A 26,872-nucleotide genomic window follows, 5' to 3' on the forward strand; every position below is an offset into this window, starting at 1 on the left:
TAAAGAATTTTACCTGTTATATGAAAATGCTCTTATATGGCTGTTCTATAATCTTAGATCATCATGAAATATGAATTATATTCTAAAATCAACTAAATACTACTCTACTGATGCCCAAAATAGGAATAATTTCATTTTACCTCTCTGATCTGCTTAATCCACAAGTCTCTTCCAAGAAACTCCTGATGTAAGACCACAGGAGCTGAGTTGAGATTAAAAGTTATGGAGTCACTGGTCTTTTCCTTAATAAAAGGCTGGAGGTCAGAATTTATCTAGGAGGAGTAGTCAAAAGAGTTAAATCAGTAAGATGCATACACACTACTATGTTTTAGTCCTTTCAGAAAGCACCAGTTAATGCAGGGAAAATGAAGCTTAAGGAATACAGCTTTTAGATGAACTTTACTAAGCAAAAGAACAGTTCATATGATTAACAGCAATCTTTAAAATTCTTTAAGATAATTTTTTCCTGACATATTCCTTTTCTATTTGGCAGCAGACTTTGCTTTTACTCTTTAAATTAAAAACAAGAATTTTTAAAAAAATTTTTTAACGTTTTTATTTATTTTTGAGACAGAGAGAGACAGAGCATGAATGGGGGAGGGGCAGAGAGAGAGGGAGACACAGAATCGGAAGCAGGCTCCAGGCTCTGAGCCATCAGCCCAGAGCGCGACGCGGGACTCGAACTCATGGACTGTGAGATCGTAACCTGAGCTGAAGTCAGACACTTAACTGACTGAGCCACCCAGGCGCCCCAAAAAACAAAAATTTAAATAAAGTTTTAATGAACATAATTGTTTAATAAAATTTAAGATTTAATAAAATATATAAAAACTCATCTGGAGATATTACATACATATATATATATACATGCATGTATATATATAACGTATATATCTATTTTCTCCTCTCTTATGAGCTATTTAAGTAACATCTAAGAAATATATATTAAATGGAATCTTTTTTTTTTTTTTTCAACGTTTATTTATTTTTGGGACAGAGAGAGACAGAGCATGAACGGGGGAGGGGCAGAGAGAGAGGGAGACACAGAATCGGAAACAGGCTCCAGGCTCTGAGCCATCAGCCCAGAGCCCGACGCGGGGCTCGAACCCACGGACTGCGAGATCGTGACCTGGCTGAAGTCGGACGCTTAACCGACTGCGCCACCCAGGCACCCCTGTAATCTTTAAGTTACATATGTACAGAGGCAACAATATAACAGCTAACCTCAAGACTTTTTATATTTCAGTATGCCCATTAGAAAGGACCAAGTATTAGAATTAAGGCTTTCGATTTTACTCAGTATATTTTAAAATTTCATTAAATTTCCACAATTTGTTTTACATAAGGGAACTTTAAGGGAACTGTAACAAAAACGCAAATGATCTCTCATTCTGTAAAGGGCAACATTACAGGTTATTTAATAATTTGTAAGAGTTCTCTCAAGAACCCTTTCAGGTGGTAAGAAAAGACAAACATCACAAATATGGTTTAAGTCAGCTGTAGCTTTCTATCAAAATTACACAGTACTCACCACTCACACTGTTTATATTACATAACAATCACCATCTATGACTGACAGATTTTAAACACACAATAAACATTTTTTTTTTTTTTTTGAGATACAAAAGCAGCTTATTAAATGGCAGGAGGTTTCTTATGTATCATTTTAGCTATTTAAGCACTGGAAAAAGAAAAAATGTGCAAATACCTTATGACTCATGGCCATGTGCTTCCCATACTGAAATGCCATATCCTGAACGTCAGCATCATGCTTTGCTAATTCCATTGCAGCCTGGCAGCTCTTTGCTAATAAGGCACCATGGGAGAGAAAAGTCTGTTCCTTCCAAGTTGATATTCCAATATCTTCTGTGATATGATTTTCCTAAAAAACGCGACAAAGCCAGGAGTTAAAAAAACGTTTTAGGAGTAATTGTTTCGGTTTTTGAAGAATATAAGAGTTAAGAAATGAAGTCCTCAAAACACTCAGGCTATTGCCACAAGACAGAACTAAAAGATGCAGAACCTTGGCTCTACCTACAGAGAACTAAGGGGTGGGAACTGTTGTTTTGGGGTAATGGCGGGAAAAATGAAAGAAATGCAGAAGCAAATTTTATTTTGAACTAGGAAACTTCTATTACAATTTATGTAGGATAAAGAAAAGTTAGAAACTTGGACCTCCAAACTAACTCCCTTCTATATTCACGTGAGCTCTTGAGTGCTGCTATGCCAAAACACAAGATGCCTGTTACCTTTAACTTATGTGGAAATGTCAAGGGCGTAATGAAGAAACTGCATTCTCTTAGAAACAGTTCAATAAAAAAAATCACAGAGGAGGTAACCCATTGTAACGGAGTATGATTAGATTATATTATCACCCAAGTTTATTCCTATAAGGAGAAACAAGGAGAAAAGGGAGTATATATAAGCGTAGTTTATTTACTTTCATCTTTTTAAATTATGAAAACCATTGTAGTATTTATAAGTTCACACATACTTACTACCTCTAGACCAGTGATGTCCATTAAAAATATAATGTAAGCTGCATATGTAATTTAAGATTAGCTAGTAGTGGGGAGCCTAGGTGGCTCATTTTGGGTGTCCAGCTCTTGATTTCAGCTCAAGTCATGATCTCATGGTTTGTGGGATTGGCCCTGCATCAGGCTCTGTGCTGGGTGTGGAGCCTGCTTGGGATCCTCCCTCCCTCCCTCCCTCCCTCTCTCTCTCTCTCTCTCTCTCCCTCTCTTTCTCTCTATCCATACCCCACTTGCAAGTGTGTGCATATGCACACACTCTCTTTCTCAAAATAAATAAACTTTTAAAAAGGGTAAAATAAAATAAAATTTGCTAGTAGTTACATTAAAAAGTGAAAAGAAATAGGTGAAATTAATCTTACTGACATTTTATCTATCCTAATATATCCAAAATATTATTTCAACATATAAAATTATTGAGATATTATAGCAGCACCTGTGTGGCTCAGTTGGTTAAGTGTCTGACTTTGGCTTAGGTCATGATCTAACAGTCTGTGGGTTCAAGCCCTGTGTCAGACTCTGTGCTGACAGCTCAGAGATTGGAGCTTGCTTCAGATTCCGTGTCTCCCTCTCTCTCTCTGCCCCTCCCCTGCTCACACCCTGTCTCTCTCAAAAATAAATAAACACTTCAAAAAAATGTTTTTAAATTGTTGAGATATTTTATATTTTTTATGCTAAATTTTCAAAACCAGTGTGTATTTTACACTTACAACACATCACTAGCCACGTCTCAAGTACTCAGCAGGTACAAGGAGCTAGCGGCTGCCCTACTGGATGGGGCTGCTCTAGGCAGTGGGCTCTCTGAGGACAAAAATGATGAACAAAGTATATAAAACAATGTTCATTTATGGTATTTCTTTGAAACTTCAAACTAACTAGAACCCATTCAGAAGGATTAACTAAAACACTTTACTTCCTGCCACCCATACCATAATCCTTCTCTTTCCATCATTATTTGAGGACAAATATAAAAAATAATAAGAAAATGGGATCATGAAAAGGTCAGCTCAGATCCAGAGGGGAACCTTCCACCCACTGGTCAGATCAAATTGTCAGCTTTATTTTATTTATTGTGCCTTTAAACAAAGAGAAAGTTCCACTTGTGGCAAGAGTTACAAATGTGCAACATAACATTGTGTAATAATAAAAAAGGCCATCCAAGGGAGAAACAGTGAATAAAGTGCATTATAAAACATTAGGTATGAATCACAACATATTTAATTTTGGAAATTTGAGAATGTATTTTTAAATGTGCAAAGTTAACATACCATATTAATAAACTGAAGATAGAAATCATATTATCTCTCCATACAAACTAAATGAGCATTTGACAAAATTCAACTCCTATTCTTGATGGGAAAAAAAACCTAAATAAAAGAGGAACAGATGTATATTTCTTTAATATGATGTGTGCATATGTGTGTGTATGTGTGTCAGCCCCAAAGTCTGCAAATACTTTATGAAGGAACATGAGTCTTTCCTAATAAAGTCAGGAATAAGAGAGATGCACACCACTGTTATTTAACAGTGTAAAGGAAGAGGCAAGAAAAGAAGAGATGGATAAATATTAGAAAGGAAGCTTTTAACTATCGCTGTTTGAAGACAATGTAATTGTATACTGGGAAAAACTAGGAGACTCAACTACAAACTACTATAAACAAGAAGTTAATTCAATAAAGTAGCAGCATATATATATACACACACATACGTATATATACACACAAAACTTATAGTTAATAGGATAAATGTATTAACCATAACTTTCATGCATAAAAAGTAATCACAAAGTATTATAAATAGGATCTTTTCTTCCATTATATCCAATGAAAAGAAAGATTAAAGAGCTGGGAATAAACTCAGAAATGTGAAAAACTGATACGAATGAATTGCTAAAATACTAGTGAAGGAACACAAGTTACCTTAAAGAATATAAAAACATATCATATTTAAAGACGGTACAGTCCAACCTCATAAAGTTTACTCCAATTAAACTAAAAAGACCTTTCTTTCCTCCTGAAACCAGGGAAGCTGACTCTAAAGTTCACATGGAACAAACATAATAAAAGTAGGCAGGAAAACCATGAACAAGAATAGCTATGTGTATGGTTGGGGGAGGGTGGGGGGGTAGATGGGGACACCGACAGATGTCCAGCCCTACCAGATATTATAACTATAAAGATATCACGTATTATACTATAAAGCCTTAGTAATTTAAAAGAATGTGTACTTTTTAGACAGAAAGACAACTGAACCAAAAAGAAAGTCCAGAAATCAAACTATATACAAACATTTACTAACTTGTAGGAAAAGTTGGACTTTTCAGTAAATGGTGCTGCTACAACCAAATAGCTATCTGGAAACAAACAAACAAACAATAGACATATCTGCATTTACACCATTTATCAGGATAAACTCCAAATGGCAAAAGCAAAAGCAAAACAACCACAAAACTGTAAGCAATGTTAGAAGACAAAGGACAAGGAGGAAAAGTATTTGCATTTCCTTTTTTTTAAAAGATGAAAAAAAATTTTTTAAAGTTCATTTATTTTGAGACAGAGAGAACACATGTGTGTGGGGAGGGAGGGAGGGAGGGAGGGAGGAAGCGAGAGAGAGAGAGAGAGAGAGAGAGAGAGAGAGAGAGAGAGAATACCAAGCAGGATCTGTGCTGTCAGCACAGAGCCCAACTTGGGCCTAGACCTCACAAATCGGGAGATCATGACCTGAGCTAAAACCAAGAGTCATATGCTTAACAGACTGAGCCACCCAGGGGCCCCAAAGTATTTGCATTTTCTTAAAAAAAAAAATTTTTTTTTTTAACGTTTATTCATTATGGAGAGATAGAGAGAGACAGAGCATGAACAGGGGAGGGTCAGAGAGAGGGGGAGACACAGAATCCGAAGCAGGCTCCAGGCTCTGAGCTTTCAGCACAGAGCTCGAAGTGGGGCTCAAACTCACAAACCTTGAGATCATGACCTGAGCCGAAGTCAGACGCAGACGCCCAACCGACTGAACCACCCAGGAGCCCCAGTATTTGCATTTTCTATCACAGACAACTGGCAAATCACCCTGTGGTAGGCTAATAATGTCTGTGTCCCCCACACCCCCTCTTCCCAAATGTTACCTTAACATGGCAAAAGGGATGCAGATGTGACTGAATTCAGGATGTTGAGATGGAGGGATTATCCCAGATTAACCGGGTGGGCATAAGGTAATCACAAGGACCTTTCTAAGAGGAAAGCAGCAGGGTCTGGGGTCAGACAGGAGATATGATGACAGAGGAGAGAGGGGTTGAAAGATGTTAAGCTCCCGAACTGGAATAGGGAGGCTGGGGTCAAGAGGTGAGGAATGACGGCGGAAATTAGAAAAGACAACGACATGGATGTCTCCTAGAGCCTCCCCAAGGAAAGTAACCTTACCAACATCCTGATTTTGGGTCTTCTGACTATTAAAGAAAATTCCCACCTCTACAAAGCTTTACTAAGTGTTGGTGAGGCTGTGAAGAAACAGGAGTCTTGAGCATGGCTAGTGGAAGTGGAGACTGGATGGAAATTTCACAATTTATCCATGAAAATTACAAATGTATTTGCCCTGTGACCCAGAAATCCTACTTCCGGGAATTAATTCTACATATAAGCCCATGCACATGTGAAATGAAATACACACAAGTTTGCAATCTATTGTTCACCCAGCTGCCAGGATGATCCTTTTACAACTTAAGTCAGGCAGGTTACATTGACCTTTGTGCTGTTTCTCTAACACTGCAGGCCTGCTCTTCTGAGGCCGCTGAACTTGCTATTTTCAGTCAAGCACTCTCCCCAGATGTTTGCAGGGCTCAGTTCCTCATTACTTTGGGGTCTCTGCTCAAGTTTCAACCCATCTTTTTTTTTTTTTTTTTTTTCAACAATTATTTATTTTTGGGACAGAGAGAGACAGAGCATGAACGGGGGAGGGGCAGAGAGAGAGAGGGAGACACAGAATCGGAAACAGGCTCCAGGCTCTGAGCCATCAGCCCAGAGCCCGACGCGGGGCTCGAACTCCCGGACCGCGAGATCGTGACCTGGCTGAAGTCGGACGCTTAACCGACTGCGCCACCCAGGTGCCCCTTCAACCCATCTTTAATAGTCTACCTCCCACCCCATCATTTCCTATCTCCTTACTCTGCTTTAAATATTTTTTCTTTGATACTACTCAACTCTTCACGTAGGTGTTGGTTTAATGGTTTAACTGCCTACCCCTTTCACTAGGATGTTGGCTACATGAAAGTAAGGACTTTCTGTGTCTTACCCTCTGCTGAATCATCAGCATTCAATGTAGTACATTAGGTGTGCAATAAAAATATTTGCTGAATCTTTATCTTTCTTTTGGTATCTTTCTCTCATTTCCACCTTCCTCTGTCCTATTTGGAAATAATAAGGAATTGAAATAATTCTCCTTGAATGCCTTACTGCCGCTCACAGAATCAAGATGAACTTCAGCATAACATTTAAGGCAAGGTCCTTTTTGGTACCAAGCAATACTTCTAGCCCCATCTCCTACCCAAAATATCCCCTTGAGGCCTGCATTCCAGCAACACAGAACAATCTGCTGTTTCTTGAACAAAATATACACTTTCACACTTGTGTGAATTTAAAAATATTATTCCCTTCAAAAAGAATATCATCTCCTCCTATCCCCTGCTTATTAAATTGAACATATCCCATTCAAACATCACTTATAAGAAACATTGCCAAATACTCCCACAAATACTTTTCTCTTTAGACTAATGTTACTTTACTTATACTATAATATAGCACTTATTCTTTCTGAATTGTATGCTTATTTGTCTTTTCTTGATTAGGTTGGACCCTGTCTTAGGCATCTTTGTATATTTTTAATCACTTAGGCCATATTTAATCTCCAAAAAATGTTCACTAAATGAATAGAATCATGTTTGTCTGTTGCATTTATTATTTGTATGTTCTTTAAAAAATTGTTATATTTATTTATTTATTTATTTACTTATTTATTTTAGAGAGAGAGAGCGAGAGTGTGTGAGTGGGGAAGAGGGACAGATGGAGGGAGAGAGAGAGAGTCTTACTCAGGCTCCACGCTCAACATGGCGTCTGCCATGGGGTTCAATCCCATGACCCTGGGATCATGACCTGAGCTGAAATCAAGAGTCAGATGCTCAACTGACTGAGCCACCAGGTGCCCGTAAAAAAATTTTAAAAGCAAGTGAGAGATATATTCATATAAGAATGCTATTCAGCAACAAAAGAGAAGCAACTACTGACAGATGCTATGTAGTAGATGAACCTCAGAAACATGAAGCTAAGCGACAGAAGACAGGCACAAACGGCCACACATAGTACGACTCCACTTACATGAAATGTGGATTAGTGGTTGCCTTGGCTGGGGGTGGGAGCTGTAAATGGGTATGAGGGACTTTATGAGGGTATGTGTGAAAATGTTCTAAAACTGATTCATGGTAATGGTTGCACAATTTGATACAGTTTCTAAAAAATCACTGAATTTTAGGCTAGACATGGGTTGATTTTATGATATGTAAAATGCAGCTCAATAAAGTTCTTCAAAAAGAAAATAATGAATGAGTAATATTTTACATTTCTTGCTCTCATACTTAAATTGTAATTAAAAAAAAACTTATGAGGGGTGCCTGGGTGGCTCAGTTGGTTGTGCATCTGACTCTTGATTTCAGCTTAGGTCATGGTCTTGTGGTTTGTGGGTTCGAGCCCCTCATGGGGCTCTGTGCTGACAGTATGGAGCCTAGTTGGGATTCTCTCTCTTCCTTTTTCTCTGCCCTTCCCCTACTCTCTCTCTCAAAAAATAAACTAAAAAAAAGGAAATAAAAAAACAAAGTCTGTCCTCAAAAAGCTCACAGTCCAGGGATGGCATGGATAAATATATCTATATATGGATATAAACATATAGACAAACCAATGTAATTCTATTTCAGAATAATTTTTGCAGGATTTCCAATAAAAGATTCAGTTTGGTTCATTATATTTTCCTTATTGTGATTAAGACATTTTATTATTATTTCTACATTTTAAATTATGCAAGTGATACCTGATCACTGAAAAAAAATTAGAAAATTCAGAAAACCAAGAAAACAATTAATTTATAGTCCCTAGAAATCTACTACCAAAGTTAATAAGGGCATAAGTTAATCTGTTTCTAAGTTAATTAGGATATTAATTCCATGAACATTAAATTATTATATATTGTGAACTTGGTTACAAATGAAACAAATCCTTCCATTCATTTCCATCAGCTTGCCACGTATATATTAAGAGAGCATGCTCTATTACAAAGGAAAAATAAATGTACAATTATAAAATACCAAGAAACTGGTTTGATAACCACTTTCAAATCAGCATCTTCACACATCAGAGATATAGAATTGGTGTGAAATGAATGAATGTAGTCAGAGTAAATGAGATTTAGATATTCTTATAGCATCAACTTACATATGTGCAGTTTTTACTGAAGATTTATTATCTATAAAAGGAAGATACAGTGAATGAATATTTACTATTGATGGGATTTCCTTTTTTCCATAAAGGTAATATATGCCGACATGCCTATCGAATGACTGTCAGACAAAAGTACAATAATTTAAAAAATGAAGGTCTCTTATTCACTGTCACATGACCTTTTTGCTCAAGCAAGGCAGGTTCAGTAACACACGTACACAAAACTGAAGCCTGCAAGAAGATGTTTGCCTGAGATAGTGGCGCTGGTGGTTTTGCTCAGAGATAATATGCTGTTCTGCTAACTGAATTGTCTGGGGGCGTACTTTGAGTTGCTTTCCTGATGAAAGTAATACATTGGTACATAAATATTCACAGGAGACCAAAGTGTATTTATAAAGTGGCTGGTTGGGATTAAAGGTCTGGTCCGTGGCTACAGAACAACAGCACACTAACTGACGCAGGAAAATGACAAAGCCCCAACTAGAACTTGCCAAGTCAAACTCCCACCTTTCACATTATCAGAAAAGAAGAGTTGGGGAGATTCAGACACTGGCTATCTGTCGAGATAAAAGCACTTTAAAGAAAGAATGCAAATATCCTATTTTTCATGCTTCCTACTTCTGATAAATACTCTGAGCCACTATCTTTATAAATGCGGCATAAATTTGGGTTTAGTGAAAGACCAGATCCCTCTAATGCCACATCTCACTATTTTATTTTATTTTATTTATTTTTTTTTTTCAATGTTTATTTATTTTTGGGCCAGAGAGAGACAGAGCATGAACGGGGGAGGGGCAGAGAGAGAGGGAGACACAGAATCGGAAACAGGCTCCAGGCTCTGAGCCATCAGCCCAGAGCCTGATGCGGGGCTCGAACTCCCGGACCGCGAGATCGTGACCTGGCTGAAGTCGGACGCTTAACCGACTGCGCCACCCAGGCGCCCCCACATCTCACTATTTTAAATGTTTGCTTTGAGTTGCTGTTTTCAGCTATCTCGAGAAGTTAAACAAGAGACAAAACAGTTTACCAGCCTTATTTAAACAAAAATAAATAAATAAATAAAATAAGCTCAGGAAATTTTTAGTAAAGACCCTCTAAATTTAGAGATAAGAATGAAGCAGGGGAGAATGAAATCTAGTTATTTCCTGGGAACTAGCTAAGTGATGGCATTTTCACATTCACTGTTAGCTCTCAAAAACCCTATTATTATTCCCATTTAAAAGGTAAGGAGGTTTGAAGACTGTATTTTGACCCAAATCAGACACTAGTCAGAGACTAGGCAGAGATAGGTCTCAGACATACAGCAAGAGGATTCTATTTTGCTTAATACATAAAAGAAATACACGCAAAATCTTTTATAGTTGGAAAAGTAGGCTGTGTTTAAGAATGAATGACATGTTTTATCTATGTATCAAAAAAGTATTTTCAACCTATAAATTAAGTCTTGTAATAATACCCATCGGAGAAATCCAAGAGTCTAGAGCATAAGATGAGTAATGAGATTAGAAACAGTAGGCATCGCAAGTATTTTTTCCGGAATCCCTAAGGAGGAAAAAATATATATAATATTTTAACAGACTCATCTAACAGGATGAAATAATTTGCTCAGATTTAAAATCCAATCACATGGGAAAGAGTAAAGTAGGTATCTTGGAAGCTTTATATCTATGTACATCATGGGAGAGAAACTAGTAAGATCTGATACATGTGTATAACTGAATCCTATTTTTTAAAGAATACTTCTATAGAATAAAAAGCTACTAAAAACTTTATTTAGAAATTAGAGAGAAGGGTTACTAGGGAATTTAAAAATTGAGAATTCTTTGGTTTAGAGCCAGGTAGTCCCTTCCTGCCCTCCCTGCTAGTCACTTATTGCTGAGATATATGGGGCTGACCAAGCTGAAAAGGGATGGAGGAGGGAAGACTATTTTACAGCACAAATCCTTCAGCAGGTGGCATCCTTGGGAAGGGGGAAGCTCTGAACAGCTAGAGGGCAGCAGATAGTCTTCAGATGGGTTGTACAAGTAGGGGCAGTAGGGAATACTGAATAATTCTTCAAGATGGTCAGACTGGACGGCACCAAGGGGAAATGTGGCCTGCTCTGAAATGCACAGCCTATGCTGGTGTTTGGCGTCCCATGCAAATGTGCAGTAAATGCAGTTACCTGATTTTTCTGTGTGCTTACGACATGCCAAGCACTGTGGATTTGAACGTTAGTCAGGCATTACTTCTCGACCATTAGAAGTTCAGCAGGGGAGAAACACAGTAAAAGGAAAGTAGTTGGGTATGTGCAAAGGGAGCTATGCTTATAGTAGAGAGAAGGGAGTGAACCCTTCTGTTGAGAAAGATTAAAGAAGGCTTCAGTGGGGGGATAGTTAGAGTTGAGTTAGGTTCTGAATAATAAACTGGAATTAGGTAGAGGATGACTTTGGGGCATCAATATTAGTTCCATATTGTTGAAGCATACAGTGGGAGAGGTAGGTGAAGAAGGAGGAGACTAGTCAGGAAGGTAAGAGACCTAGAGGTTTGGATCTTATCATTTAGGTGCTAGAAAACTGTTTTTAGCGGGAAATGATATGATTATATGTGCAATTTAGATGGGTTGCTTCAGAAGCAGTTTAGAAAGGAGGGGTAATAACTGAAGATCCATTAAAGGGTGAAGTGCTCTATTGTAGGTGAGCAGATGAGCTAAAGTGGTAGCTAATGGAGACTGAGAGGCAAGAACAAGATGAGCTGTTCAAAAAGTGAAACAAGATGGCTCCCTACTGTGGACAAGATGTTGCTCACCCAGGACCCGCTCCCCTCTCCCTTCTTACTAACAAGACCTAATTTTGTTCAGGTACTCACTGCTCTGATATGTGAACAGACTAATGCCATTTTGGACAAATTGGCCATGATGATGGTTCTAGGACCTGAACTTCTTGAGTACAGACAGCCCCCTTCTCTTCCCACGTTCTTTCCTTTTTTTTTTTTTTTTTTACATTTATTTATTTTTGGGACAGAGAGAGACAGAGCATGAACGGGGGAGGGGCAGAGAGAGAGGGAGACACAGAATCCGAAGCAGGCTCCAGGCTCTGGGCTGTCAGCCCAGAGCCTGACGCGGGGCTCGAACCCACGGACCGCAAGATCGTGACCTGGCTGAAGTCGGACGCTTAACCGACTGCGCCACCCAGGCGCCCCCTTTTTTTTTTTTTTTAATAACCACACTCTTAAGTATGCTCTCAGGGTATAACACCTTTGATCTTTCCTGGAGATATGACTATGACACACACCTATTTTTTTTTTTTTAATGTTTATTTTTCAGAGAGAGAGAGAAACAGAGCATGAGTGTGGGAGGGGCAGAGAGAGAGAGAGGGAAACACAGAATCCAAAGTAGGCTCCAGGCTCTGAGCTGTCAGCACAGAGCCTGACGTGGGGCTCGAACCCACAAGCCACGAGATCATGACCCGAGCGGAAGTCAGACAATTAACTGACTGAGCCACCCAGGCGCCCCAACACATACCTATTCTTAAACATTCTCTTCTTGGTGGTTCCCTAATATGTACTTCCAGCCCCTAGGCTATAAAAATAGGTCTCAAGGGAGGTGGGGTTGTATCTTGCTGCTGCCCTAGACATGCTTCTGTCCATAAGTCCCCTTAATAAGCCATTTCTCATCAAACTGAACTTGTCTGCCTTCTTCTTTGGTCTAATAGCTCCTCTCACCTCGGAGGTCATTTTGCATATATTTCCCTTTCAGGGAACACTTGCCAATGATTAATTTAGGAAGGGGCATGTGGGCTAATTCTAGGTAATGAGATACATACAGTACAGAAGGAAGTCTAGGAGGAGGCTCCTAGAAAGAGACCCAGTTGGAACTTGCAACTGTTTCCTCTGGATGTACTCTGTCTTGGACAGACACACCCAAATTGCCACCAGCCTGATAATGAATAGGACACAAGGAGGCAGAGCAGGGAGACGGTAAACCTTGATATGATGGAGCTGTCACGTTAACTGCTTGATGCCTGACTACCTTGGCATGTTTGGTTAGAGTAAAATCTATTACCTTACTTTCGTAACTATTTAATTGGATTTTCCATTTTTGCAGCTGAAAGCATTCCAACGAATTCATCCCTTAATGAAAAATGTTCATGCTATATGAAGTCTACACATGCCAACATTAGCAAACTACTAAAACATTTTAGGACGAAATTTTCTTAGGATAGTGTATTAGTTATCTGTTGCCATATAACAAATGATCCCACAACACAGCATCTTAAAACAGTAGACATTTATTATCTTATAGTTTCTGAGGGTCAGGAGTCCAGGAATGACTTAGCTGGCTGGTTCTGGCTCAGGGTTTGTCATGAGGTTACACTCAAGCTGATAGCTGAGGCTAGAGCAATATAAAGGAGCTGGAGACTCCACTCCCAAACTTACTAAGGTGGCTTTTGGTAGTAGTTGTTAATTGCTTGCCACATCAGCCACTCCACAGGGCGGCTCACCTGACATGGCCACTGGCTTCCCCTAGACTAAGTAATACAAAAGAGTGAGAGACAGTGAGAATACATTCAAGAGAAAGCTTTACAATCTTCCCTGATGTTAAAAGTGACAGGTCATCATATCAACTGTATGCTGTTTATCACACAGACCAACCTAGGACAGTATAGAAAGGAATTACACAGGAGTATCAGGAGGTGGGTTCACTGGAAGCTATCTTGGAGGCTGGCTACTACAGATGGAGTCTATGATTAAAATTTGTGGGTAGGAATATTTTAAAGTCTCTACAAACTTTCTGCCAAGTTGTTTTAAAGAAAGGTTCTTCTCCTCCTTCTCCTTCTCTTAAAATGGAAAACACTTAAAAAAATTTTTTTAATGTTTATTTATTTTTGAGAGAGAGAAACAGAGTGCAAACAGGGGAGGGGCAGGGAGACACAGAATCCAAAGCAGGCTCCAGGCTCTGAGCTGTCAGCACAGGGCCCAACATGGGGGTCGAACTCACAAACCGTGAGATCATGACCTGAGCTGAAGCCAGGCACTTAACGGACTAATCCACCCAGGCACCCCCCACACCTTTTTTTTTTTTTTTTTTTTTTTAAAGGAAGCTCTATGCCCAACATGGAGCTCAAACTCCATTGAAATCCAAGAGGCACAGAGAACTCCCTTCAGACGTAACTTGAATCTATCTTCTGCACGACATATCATAGTGAAACTGGCAAAATACAAGGATAAAGAGAAAATTCTGAAAGCAGCTAGGGATAAACGTGCTCTAACATATAAAGGGAGACCGATAAGACTAGTGATGGATCTCTCTACTGAAACTTGGCAGGCCAGAAAGGAATGGTAGGAAATCTTCAATGTGATGAACAGAAAAAATATGCAGCCGAGAATCCTTTATCCAGCAAGTCTGTCATTTAGAATAGAAGGAGAGATAAAGGTCTTCCCAAACAAACAAAAACTGAAGGAATTCATCACCACTAAACCAGCCCTACAAGAGATCCTAAGGGGGATCCTGTGAGACAAAGTACCAGAGACATCGCTACAAGCATGAAACCTACAGATTTCACAATGAGTCTAAACCTATATCTTTCTATAATAACAATGAATGTAAATGGACCAAATGCGCCAACCAAAAGACATAGGGTATCAGAATGGATAAAACAACAAGACCCATCTATTTGCTGTCTACAAGAGACTCATTTTAGACCTGAGGACATCTTCAGATTGAAAGTGAGGGGATGGATAACTATTTATCATGCTACTGGAAGTCAAAAGAAAGCTGGAGTAGCCATACTTAGACAAACTAGACTTTAAATTAAAGGCTGTAACAAGAGATGAAGAAGGGCATTATATAATAATTACAGGGTCCACCCATCAGGAAGAGCTAACAATTATACATGTCTATGCACCAAATACGGGAGCCCCCAAATATATAAAACAATTACTCACAAACATAAGCAACCTTATTGATAAGAATGTGGTAATTGCAGGGGACTTTAACACCCCATTTACAATAATGGATAGATCATCTAGACACACGGTCAATAAAGAAACAAGGGCCCTGAATGATACATTGGATCAGATGGACTTGACAGATATATTTAGAACTCTGCATCCCAAAGCAACAGAATATCCTTTCTTCTTGAGTGCACATGGAACATTCTCCAAGATAGATCACATACTGGGTCACAAAACAGCCCTTCATAAGTATACAAGAATTGAGATCATACCATGCATACTTTCAGACCACAATGCTATGAGGCTTGAAATCAACCACAGGAAAAAGTCTGGAAAACCTCCAAAAGCATGGAGATTAAAGAACACTCTACTAAAGAATGAATAGGTCAACCAGGCAATTAGAGAAGGAATTAAAAAAATATATGGAAACAAATGAAAATGAAAATACAACAATCCAAATACTTAGGGATGCAGCGAAGGCAGTCCTGAGAGGAAAATACATTGCAATCCAGGCCTATCTCAAGAAACAAGAAAAATCCCCAATACAAAATCTAACAGCACACCTAAAGGAAATAGAAGCAGAACAGCAAAGACACCCTAAACCCAGCAGAAGAAGAGAAATAATACAGATCAGAGCAGAAATAAACAATACAGAATCTAAAAAAACTGGAGAGCAGATCAATGAAACCAAGAGTTGGTTTTTTGAAAAATTAAACAAAATTGATAAACCTCTAGCCAGGCTTCTCAAAAAGAAAAGGGAGATGACCCAAATAGATAGAATGAAAATGGAATTATTACAACCAATCCCTCAGAAATCCAAGCAATTATCAGGGAATATTATGAAAAATTATACGCCAACAAACTGGACAACCTGGAAGAAATGGACAAATTCCTAAATACCCACACACTTCCAAAACTCAATCAGGAGGAAATAGAAAGCTTGAACAGACCCATAACCAGCAAAGAAATTGAATCGGTTATCAAAAATCTCCCAACAAATAAGAGTCCAGGAGCAGATGGCTTCCCAGGGGAGTTCTACCAGACGTTTAAAGCAGAGATAATACCTATCCTTCTCAAGCTATTCCAAAGAATAGAAAGGGAAGGAAAACTTTCAGACTCATTCTATGAAGCCAGTATTACTTTGATTCCTAAACCGGACAGAGACCCAGTAAAAAAAGAGAACTACAGGCTAATATCCCTGATGAATATGGATGCAAAAATTCTCAATAAGATACTAACAAATTGAATTCAACACATATAAAAAGAATTATTCACCATGATCAAGTGGGATTCATTCCTGGGATGCAGGGCTGGTTCATCATTCACAAATCAATCAATGTGATACATCACAATAAAAGAAAAGATAAGAACCATATGATCCTGTCAATCGATGCAGAAAAAGCATTTGACAAAATTCAGCATCCTTTCTTAATAAAAACCCTTGAGAAAGTCGGGATAGAAGGAACATAGTTAAACATCATAAAAGCCATTTATGAAAAGCCCACAGCTAACATCATCCTCAATGGGGAAAAACTGAGAGCTTTTCCCCTGAGATCAGGAACACAACAGGGATGTCCACTCTCACCGCTGTTGTTTAACATAGTGTTGGAAGGTCTAGCATCAGCAATCAGACAACAAAAGGAAATCAAAGGCATCAAAATTGGCAAAGATGAAGTTAAGCTTTCACTTTTTGCAGATGACATGATATTATACATGGAAAATCCGACAGACTCCACCAAAAGTATGCTAGAACTGATACATGAATTCAGCAAAGTTGCAGGATACAAAATCAATGTACAGAAATCAGTTGCATTCTTATACACTAATAATGAAGCAACAGAAAGACAAATAAAGAAACTGATCCCATTCACAATTGCACCAAGAAGCATAAAATACCTAGGAATAAATCTAACCAAAGATGTAAAAGATCTGTATGCTGAAAACTATAGAAAGCTTATGAAGGAAATTGAAGAAGATAGAAAGAAATGGAAAAACATTCCGTGCTCATGGGTTGGAAGAATAAATATTGTCAAAATGTCAATACTACCCAAAGCTATCTACACATTCAATGCAATCCCAATCAAAATTGCACCAGCATTCTTCTCGAAGCTAGAACAAGCAATCCTAAAATTCATATGGAACTACAAAAGGCCCCGAATAGCCAAAGTAATTTTGAAGAAGACCAAAGCAGGAGGCATCACAATCCTAGACTTTGACCAAAGCAGGAGGCATCACAATCCTAGACTTTAGCCTCTACTACAAAGCTGTAATCATCAAGACAGCATGGTATTGGCACAAAAACAGAAACATAGACCAATGGAATAGAATAGAAACCCCAGAACTAGACCCACAAAAGTATGGCCAACTCATCTTTGACAAAGCAGGAAAGAATATCAATGGAAAAAAGACAGTCTCTTTAACAAATGGTGCTGGGAGAACTGGAAGGCAATATGCAGAGCTGAAACTAGACCACTTTCTCACACCATTCACAAAAATAAACTCAAAATGGATAAAGGACCTGACTGTGAGACAGGAAACCGTCAAAACCCTAGAGGAGAAAGCAGGAAAAGACCTCTCTGACCTCAGCTGTAGCAATTTCTTACTTGACACATCCCCAAAGGCAAGGGAATTAAAAGCAAAAATGAACTATTGGGACCTCATGAAGATTAAACTTCTGCACAGCAAAGGAAACAATCAACAAAACTAAAAGGCAACCAATGGAATGGGAAAAGATATTTGCAAATGACATATTGGACAAAGGGCTAGTATCCAAAATCTATAAAGAGCTCACCAAACTCCACACCCGAAAAACAAATAATCCAGTGAAGAAATGGGCAGAAAACATGAATAGACACTTCTCTAAAGAAGACATCCAGATGGCCAACAGGCACACGAAAAGATGCTCAACATCGCTCCTCATCAGGGAAATATAAATCAAAACCACACTCAGATATCACCTCACACCAGTCAGAGTGGCCAAAATGAACAAATCAGGAGACTATAGATGCTGGAGAGGATGTGGAGAAATGGGAACCCTCTTGCACTGTTGGTGGGAATGCAAACTGGTGCAGCTGCTCTGGAAAACAGTGAGGATGTTCCTCAAAAATTAAAAATAGACCTACCCTATGACCCAGCAGTAGCACTGCTAGGAATTTACCCAAGGGATACAGGAGTACTGATGCATAGGGGCACTTGTACCCCAATGTTTATAGCAGCACTCTCAACAATAGCCAAATTATGGAAAGAGCCTAAATGTCCATCAACTGATGAATGGATAAAGAAATTGTGGTTTATATACACAATGGAGTACTACATGGCAATGAGAAAGAATGAAATATGGCCCTTTGTAGCAATGTGGATGGAACTGGAGAGTGTGATGCTAAGTGAAATAAGCCATACAGAGAAAGACAGATACCATATGTGTTCACTCTTATGTGGATCCTGAGAAACTTAACAGAAACCCATGGGGGAGGGGAAGGAAAAAAAAAAAAAAAGAGGTTAGAGTGGGAGAGAGCCAAAGCATAAGAGACTGTTGAGAACTGAGAACAAACTAAGGGTTGATGGGGGGTGGGAGGGAGGAGAGGGTGGGTGATGGGTATTGAGGAGGGCACCTTTTGGGATGAGCACTGGGTGTTGTATGGAAACCAATTTGACAATAAATTTCATATATTAAATAAATAAATAAATAAATAAATAAATAAATAAATAAAAGGAAGTTCTACGCCCAACATGGAGCTCAAACTCTCGACCCAGAGATCAAGAGTCACATGCTGTACTGACTGATCCAGCCAGGTGCCCTCAAATGGTTCTTCTGATGTGCACATGGACCAGCCAAGTTTGAGACTGCCTTGCTTTTCAGTAGAATTATTGTTTTACTTATGAATTTAATGGGTAAGAAGTGGGAAGTCATTTCATTGATTTGCCATTTGTATTTCCTTCATTTATTCATTTGTTAAAGATTTACTGAGTACCTTCTTGGTACAAGGCATTGTTCCAGGTGCTCATGCCAGTGAGCAAAACCAGAGTCCTTGTACTCATTGTTCTTATAATGTAGTGAGGAACCCAGATAATTAGGTAGCCAGACAAATAAATATGTAACAACAAACTGAGATACTTCCAAGGGGCGGGGGGCAATGAACACACTTCTATGATCACATGTAATCAAAGAACTGGGGCTTTTGGGGATGGTTTCCTTGAGGAAGTGATACTCAAGATGATATAGGAAGGATGAATAAGGGGTAAATAGTAAAGAAGATGAAGAATCATGTTCTAGGCTTATAAGGATTGTACATACAGAGGAGAATGGCATGTCTGAACAGTCAGAGAAGGCCATCAGGGCTGATACGCAGACAGCGAGGGTGAGAACGAGTGGTACGAGGTCAGGCTGGAGGAACAGACTGGGGTCAGACTACACAGGGTCACTTTGAGGATTTTGGTCTTTATCCCAAGACTGACAGGATGTCACTTCATCCAGTGACACAGAGCACAGGCACAGAATCTAGCATTCTGAGACCCCCTGGGAAGGAGGAGAAAAGACTACAAGATGGGGGGATTGTATACAGGGAGGTGAAGGAGGAAGTTACCAGAGCAGCTCAGACAAGAGATGATGGCATCATGGACCATACAAAGGGGCAGCCAGGTTCTGGCACAAGGGTGAAAATGTGTGGGGTAAAGCCAGGCTGTAGCCTGTGCTATGAATGGTAGGGAGTGAGGACATAAACAAGGTACTACTCCCGACTACTGTTATGGATTGAACAGATCCCTGCAAAATTCATGTGCTGAAACCTTAACCGCCACTGTGGCTATATTTAAAGAAGTAATTAAGGTTAAATGAAGTCATAAGGGGCGGGCCCTGATCTGATGCTTAGTGCTCTTATAAGAGATACCAGAGCCCTTGCCTGGCTCTCTCTCCTCCATGTGGGGACACAGAGAAAAGGTGGCCTCCTGCAAGTTAGGAAAAGAGCTCTCATGAGAAGCCAAATTGTCCAGAACCTTCACCTCAAACTTCTAGCCTCCAGAACTCTGCAAAAATAAATTTTTGTTGTTTAAGCCATCCAGTCTATGCTATTTTATTATGGCAGGTCAAGCTAACACAACCACCTTCTAGGTAAATTTTAGGTTTCAATCAGTGATGTTTTGAAAGCATATTTACACTGTCCCTCCCCATATCTTTTCAGCAGTCTTAACAACCATCATGCTAACCTACTGTCTTAAAAAACGTTGAAAAGTTCTATATTCTGATTATTTACTTCTGCATAACAATCCATGTGAAACCTTAGTCGCGTAAACACCACAGCCATTTTATTATGCCCACAGATTCTGTGGGTCAGGAATTCAGAAAGGGAACAGAAAAGATGGCTGGTCTCTGCCACATAGTTCCTGGGGCCTCACTGAGGAAGACCTGAAAAGCTGGGGATGATCTGACTGGCTAGGGGGTGGAACAGCGGAATCACCAGAGATCCACTTCCAATAAGACAGCTTATTTACCCACACACACCTCAGTGAGGCCCTTTGGAGACTGAGGACTGGAGTGCCTCCCCGTGGTCTACTCATGTGACTTCTGACAGCAGGGTGGTTGAGCTGGTTGAGCTCAGAGAGGGACCAGAGGGAGTGTTTCAAGACAGCCAACATCCTAAGAGCCTAAGAAGTCATGCAGTGTCATTTCTACAGTACTTTATTGGTTCAGGCTCTCACAAGCCCACTGAGATTCAAGGGAAAGGGACACAGATCCTCACTACTCGATGGGAGATGATGGGAGGAAAGTAAAAAACTTTGCGGCCTTTTTTCTTTTTAAACCACTACACTCTACTTCTGAAGAGTGTGCAGGAGAGCAACTGCGGTCTTTGCTTCCTTTCAGTTATGCTTCTGGCTGAGGTGATGATACAAAAGATGGAGTAAAGCGGCCGTGGGGGTAAGCCTGGTGAATGGCGGAAGTATTAAGGATGACTCCTATGTTTTTGACCCGAGAATCTGGATAAACAGTGGTTTGGAGGAAAAGTGGTTTGGAGTGGATTTGGAGGGAAATGGAAGGTCATATATCTGGTTTTGTATGTATGGGGTCTCACATGCCTGTAAGAGCTCCAAGGAGAAATATTGAATAAGCAGCAAAATATTTAGCTTTAGAGCTCAGGAGTGGTCTGGGGTAGAGATATAAATTGAGACTCATTGGCATGTAGACAGATGATAATTGAAGGCTTGGGCTTCATTTTCTGAAAGGTCTATTCTTATCCTGTGATCAGGATGGTATTCTTTTAAACAATTTACAGGCTTAATAGTCATGTTTTATCTCTCAGGCAAATAAACTGCCTTTTAAGATGCTTTGCTATGATAGCTATCAGTGAGTGACCTGAAGTACCTCTAAATGGTGTACAAATTCAATTTAAACACTGAACAAATAAAATCGTTCACCAACCAGACCCACTCTAAACTTGAGGGTTTATTTAATTGAAAGGACCATCATAGGTACTGAGTTTTCTGTCACCAATAGCTTTTCTGCCTTCTCTGTAATTGTATCAAACTTCACTTCTCGCCTCTCTATATCTAACCTAATATTCTTACATTTGATTCTTTTTTTTTAATGTTTACTTATTTTTGAGAGAGAGAAAGAGAGAGAGAGAGAGAGAGAGTGTGTGTGTGTGTGTGTGTGTGTGTGAGCGGAGAGGGCAGAGCGAGAGGAAGACACAGAATCTGAAGCAGGCTCTAGGCTCTGAGCTGTTAGCACAGAGCCTGATGAAGGGCTTGAACTCATGAACCACGAGATCATGACCTGAGCTGAAGTCGGACGCTTAACTGACGGAGCCACCCAGGCATCCCATCTCCTACATTTGATTCTAATATGTTTACTTCATAATACATTTGCTGTTATTTCCTTTAAATAAAAACATTTTGTGGATTAAAATATATATACAGTACTACTGTTTAAATGTGATGGTGGGTACTTTTATTATTCTTCTTTATGTATATCTGTTATATATACTCTTTTGTATGACTGATACATTTCATAATAAAAAAATTTTAAACCACTCTCAATAGCCTTTAAATTGGAGTAAGTTCAACATTTTTATTTGCAATGAATGATTTAAGACTGTGTCTACTTTATGAAAAAAGGATGTTAGTAAAATTATAGGCATTTATTATCACCTCCACCAGCATCTTCAAAGTCTTAGATATGTGAGTGATATAAGCTTGAACAGATGCCCAGCAAACAATAAAACATGACATGGCATATTTTATTAGCTCGTTAATACATGCCTTGGGTACAATGTGAGGGACAAGTTGTGAGTAAATGTAGTAATGAAATATACCCCAGAGTATCTTAATGCTTTTATACAACATTCACCGTTTCACTTTTAAATCTCTTAAAATATGTTTTCTTTTAAAGATCGTTTACACACACACACACACACACACACACACACACACACACACACACAGTTTTAACTCCAAAGAAAGGGAAATAAAATTTTCCTTTTTCTAATCTATAAAAGAAAACTTCCAATATGAATTACCTTCCAGTTGAAAAGGTTAATTAGCTTCATTGAACTGAAACTCACTGATTCTCTCTTTCTAGTTAACCTCCCTTGCCCACCTTCATCCATTTTTATGGGAACAGATTACAAAACCCTGGATTTTCCACATTATTCTGTGCTTCTGCACAATGATGTCTCCACAATAAAAACACTGTATTCCTCTCAGGCTACCTGAGGATGACTGCCTTCATCATGGTAACTATCACAACGAAGAAGTTTATGACCAACCAACTACTTCGGTGGAAACAAATGGTCAGTGATGCCCTTCATCCTAGGAAGGCAACAGAAACTAAGAAATTTAGGAGAAACCTAAAATGTATAAGAACACACTGGATGCCATCTTTGTACATGGATTCAAAGCTCATTTTGGTGGCAACAAGACAACTGGTTTGATTATGTAAATCAACATGATTTACGATTCATGAACCCAAATACACACCAGTAACATGTGGCCTGTATGAAAAAAAAAAAGACCTTGTGCAAACGGTGAAAGGAACACAAGAACAGATTGAAGAAAGTCAGGGGGGCTGCAGAGGCCAAAGGAGTGTTGGCAAAAAGAAGGAAGAGATTCTGCAGTGACTTCATCTGTGGTGATTGTGCAGACTTTTCATGAGGATTAACAAACTATAAAAACTTTACAAAAAGCACCAAAAAACTACTGTAGATGCTTCACAAACAGCCCTGACATGGCCTTCCTGAAGTTCCAGATACCAAACCTCTGCTCTCTCCAGCTGGGGGAGGGTTGACATTGCAGTTACTCAGCAGTTTCTAGCCCTGAAAGGCAGGGCTTGGGTCCTTAGGCTAAAAGCCTCAAGTCAACTGCTCTAATCAAAACCCTAATGATAGGGTTGGCCTAGACCTCCAGGTCCCCATAGATTCCCTGACTCTTTCTGACTCCAATTTGTTATTGGTAACATTACTCCCAAACTCAGCGGCTTCAAACGGTAATCATTTGCACATGGGTCGATGGATCAGCCAGGATTCAGCTAATCTAGACCGGTAGCTCTGCTTTTCATTGCGCATTTCTAGGTTTCTCATTCTTCTTGGACCAGCAGTCTAGCCAGAACATATTTTTCTCATAGTGATGGCAGAGGTCCAAGAGGGCCTCCTATTGGCCAAAACAAGTCAAATGGCTGGGCAAAGAGTTAAAGGGCATGAAGTACACCCTGCCCACAGTGAAAGAAGATTGCAGTTCAATGGCAAAGGGCATGGATTATTTATTGCTGTAGAAGTAACTATCCCAAACTTAGTGGCTTAAAACAACAACAAACATGTATTGTGTTTCATAATTTCTTTGGTTCAGAATTCAGGAATGGCTCAGCTGGGTGGTTTTAGCTTGGGGTCTCTCATGAAAGATTAGAAATACTATACCTGCAGACAAAGAGACTGAAATGAACCTGTACAAATACTCTATATTTCTAATTACCGTCTATTACTTTTTAAAACATTTTTGTGCAGTGAGTAAACTTTATGGGAAAATGCTACGTAGAGTGTACTTAGCACTAAAACAGAAGACTGATACATAAAGAACTGGTTAAAAGATGATGAATGTTGACTCAATTCCACCAAATACACAGTGAGATGATAATAAAACAGGAGACATAAATTGTATATGACTTAATAAGTTGAGAGAGAGACTACCTGCTGAACTCCTGGGCCCTTGCCCAATACTTGCTTCCACCGCCAATAATCTTGTCTGGTGTTTCAACCTGTGTTATTTCAACACTCCTCCAGCTGATCTCTCTGCTTCTAATTTCTTTGGCTTCCACTTTAACCTATTCACCACTTCTACAATAATCTTTGTCACATACCTCATTGTATAAGATCCTATGGTGCATTCCTCTTACTTACTCTTTTATTTTTTCTTTTAATTTTTTTTTCAACGTTTATTTATTTTTGGGACAGAGAGAGACAGAGCATGAATGGGGGAGGGGCAGAGAGAGAGGGAGACACAGAATTGGAAACAGGCTCCAGGCTCTGAGCCATCAGCCCAGAGCCTGATGCGGGGCTCGAACTCACGGACCGCGAGATCGTGACCTGGCTGAAGTCGGACGCTTAACCGACTGCGCCACCCAGGCGCCCCCTACTTACTCTTTTAAATCCAAACTCCCCAATACAAATGTTCAAGGTCTACCCACTGAATCATGGATCCCTTTTAAAATGATCACCTTCCCTAACAAGGCCCCTTTGCTGTAGCTCCAAATACAATTTTGTCTCCATCTTAGTTCTCAATACACACACAGCTGATTTGTCTAGCACAGCTGCTAGCACACGATAGGTACTCGATGACATTTGTTAAATGAACACGCCTAGAGTAATAACTAGCTCACCCTAAAACAAAATGATAAGTTTCTTAGTCTTAGTTCAACCTGTGTCCAAAGCACCCGCATGTCCGTGCTGTATGTATTTTCATAATACCTGTCTGCCTCTCAGAACTTACCTCCAACTACTCTATTCATCCCCTATGTGCCAGCTGGGTAGACCTTCTTTCTATTTTGTGGATACATTAAGCTGGTTTCTCCTTTAGGCCTTTGCCTGAGTTGCTTCCCCTTCCTGGAATGCTTTTCCCCTCTGTTCTTTTTTATTAAATTTTTTTTTTTAACGTTTATTTATTTTTGAGACAGAGAGAGACAGAGCATGAACGGGGGAGGGGCAGAGAGAGAGGGAGACACAGAATCAGAAACAGGCTCCAGGCTCTGAGCCATCAGCCCAGAGCCCGATGCGGGGCTCGAACTCACGGACCGCGAGATCGTGACCTGAGCTGAAGTCGGACGCCCAACCGACTGAGCCACCCAGGGCCCCCCCCCCCCCCCCCCCGTTCTTTTTTCACATAGCTAGTTGCTTTTTGTCATTCAGATCTCAGCTTGAAAATTATTTCCTCAGAGAGGACTTTGATGAACATCCAGTCTAAAGGAACTCCCTTGGGGTATCTGGGTGGCTCAGTCGGTTGAGTGTCTGACTTCAGCTCAAGTCGTGATCTCATGGGTTGTGAGTTCAAGCCCCACATCGGGCTCGCTGTCAGCCCATCAGTGCAGAGCCTGCTTCAAATCCTGTCCCCCCTCTCTGCCCCTCACCTGCTTGCACTCTTTCAAAAATAAACAAACATTTAAATAAAAAATATAAAAATAAAGTAACTCCCTCGATCCCTATCCACTATCACTTCTTATTTAGTTCTTTGCTGTGCAATTATCACTATCAGTTATTTCTCTTGTTCATTTCTATGATTGGTTATAGTTGGCCTCTCCACTAAGATGTAAGCTCCCGAGCACTCCAATTGCTAGTGTCTGTCACAGCAGATGCTCAAAAGATATATTAAATGAATGAATAAGCAATGTCAATACTCACAGCCAACTTCCTGATTCCAACAAACCTCAACAATTTCTAGTTCTTTTCTACTACAATTTCTAAGACTCAAAAGAAAATTCCTCCAAGAAGCTTCCCTGAAATATTAATCCTTAAAGCTGTACTTTCTCCTACATATTTATACTGTATCATATAATTTTACATGTGGTCTTCTGGGCAAATTGCTCTCCAGTGGTTGCATGTGCACGTTTTTTCCTCTGAACTGTGTGTATCATCAGGTCCTTGAGGGCAGGCCTGTGTTTTTGGTTGTAGCTTTGTTTTGAATAATCCAGTAGTGCTCAGAGTGTTGTTGTGCACACAACAGCAATTCAATACAGGTTTACTAATAGGTACTGTATCAAAACTGCCCAATATAGTTCTATGGCTAATGTAGGATTCACGATGACAATTCAACCAGAATCCAATGTGAAACAATTTATCTAGATTTCCCAAATTCAATCTCTTTAATACATTAAAGTATCAGGAGATAGAATCTTACTCTCTCATTTTTCCCTCCAAAAGAAATATCTTCATCGAGGTATTTGAGTAGGTGTTGGAAGAATTGGCTGTTTTCAGTTGGATGCTGAAGCTATTATTCACCATATTCACCAATGTCCTCTACATATGGGCCCATCACATATATCCCTATTTGTTTGATTTCAGAAAAAAATTTCTGTACAAAAACTGTCTGTAGAATTGATCATCAAATAATGAAAAATTCAAAACACAACATATTTCTCTTTTAGTCTTAGTTGGGAAGAAACAGAGTCAAGTTCAAAATCTACTTATAGCGTATCCAGGTCGTATTGACTACAATTTCAACTTCCTTTCCAGTTCTCAATTTTTACTTTCCTAAACTTTGTTTCTTTGTCTACCCAAACTCATTTACCTATAAGTCTACAAAGAGGAATTCCCACAGGATCTCTCTGGAGCTCCTGAGTCTTTCATATGGAGAGTCTGCCATCAGCTCCCCATTAATCTGATTCATCTAAATACATCCACTTCTCTCTATAACCAAGCCTCTTGTATGTCAAATCTACCCTCATTTTTTCCCCAGTTA

At 39.4% G+C, this 26,872-nt stretch overlaps 1 protein-coding gene across 2 annotated transcripts in view; it reads right to left on the reverse strand.

The window, feature by feature from the left end:
• PDSS2 (decaprenyl diphosphate synthase subunit 2) overlaps window positions 1-26,872 on the reverse strand; it is a 287,564-nt gene that overhangs the window by 65,124 nt on the left and 195,568 nt on the right. For both annotated transcript variants that reach the window (XM_086707531.1, XM_025925580.2), the window contains exons 5-6: window positions 1,709-1,882; window positions 141-272 (exon numbers count right to left, since the gene is read on the reverse strand). In XM_086707531.1, the coding sequence (XP_086563657.1) occupies window positions 141-272; window positions 1,709-1,882 (306 nt within the window). The remainder of the gene's footprint in view (window positions 1-140; window positions 273-1,708; window positions 1,883-26,872) is intronic.

Source organism: Puma concolor, chromosome B2, assembly GCF_028749965.1.
Source record: "Puma concolor isolate L17-30 chromosome B2, mPumCon1.1.hap2, whole genome shotgun sequence".
In the NCBI taxonomy this organism is placed as follows: Eukaryota; Metazoa; Chordata; class Mammalia; order Carnivora; family Felidae; genus Puma; species Puma concolor.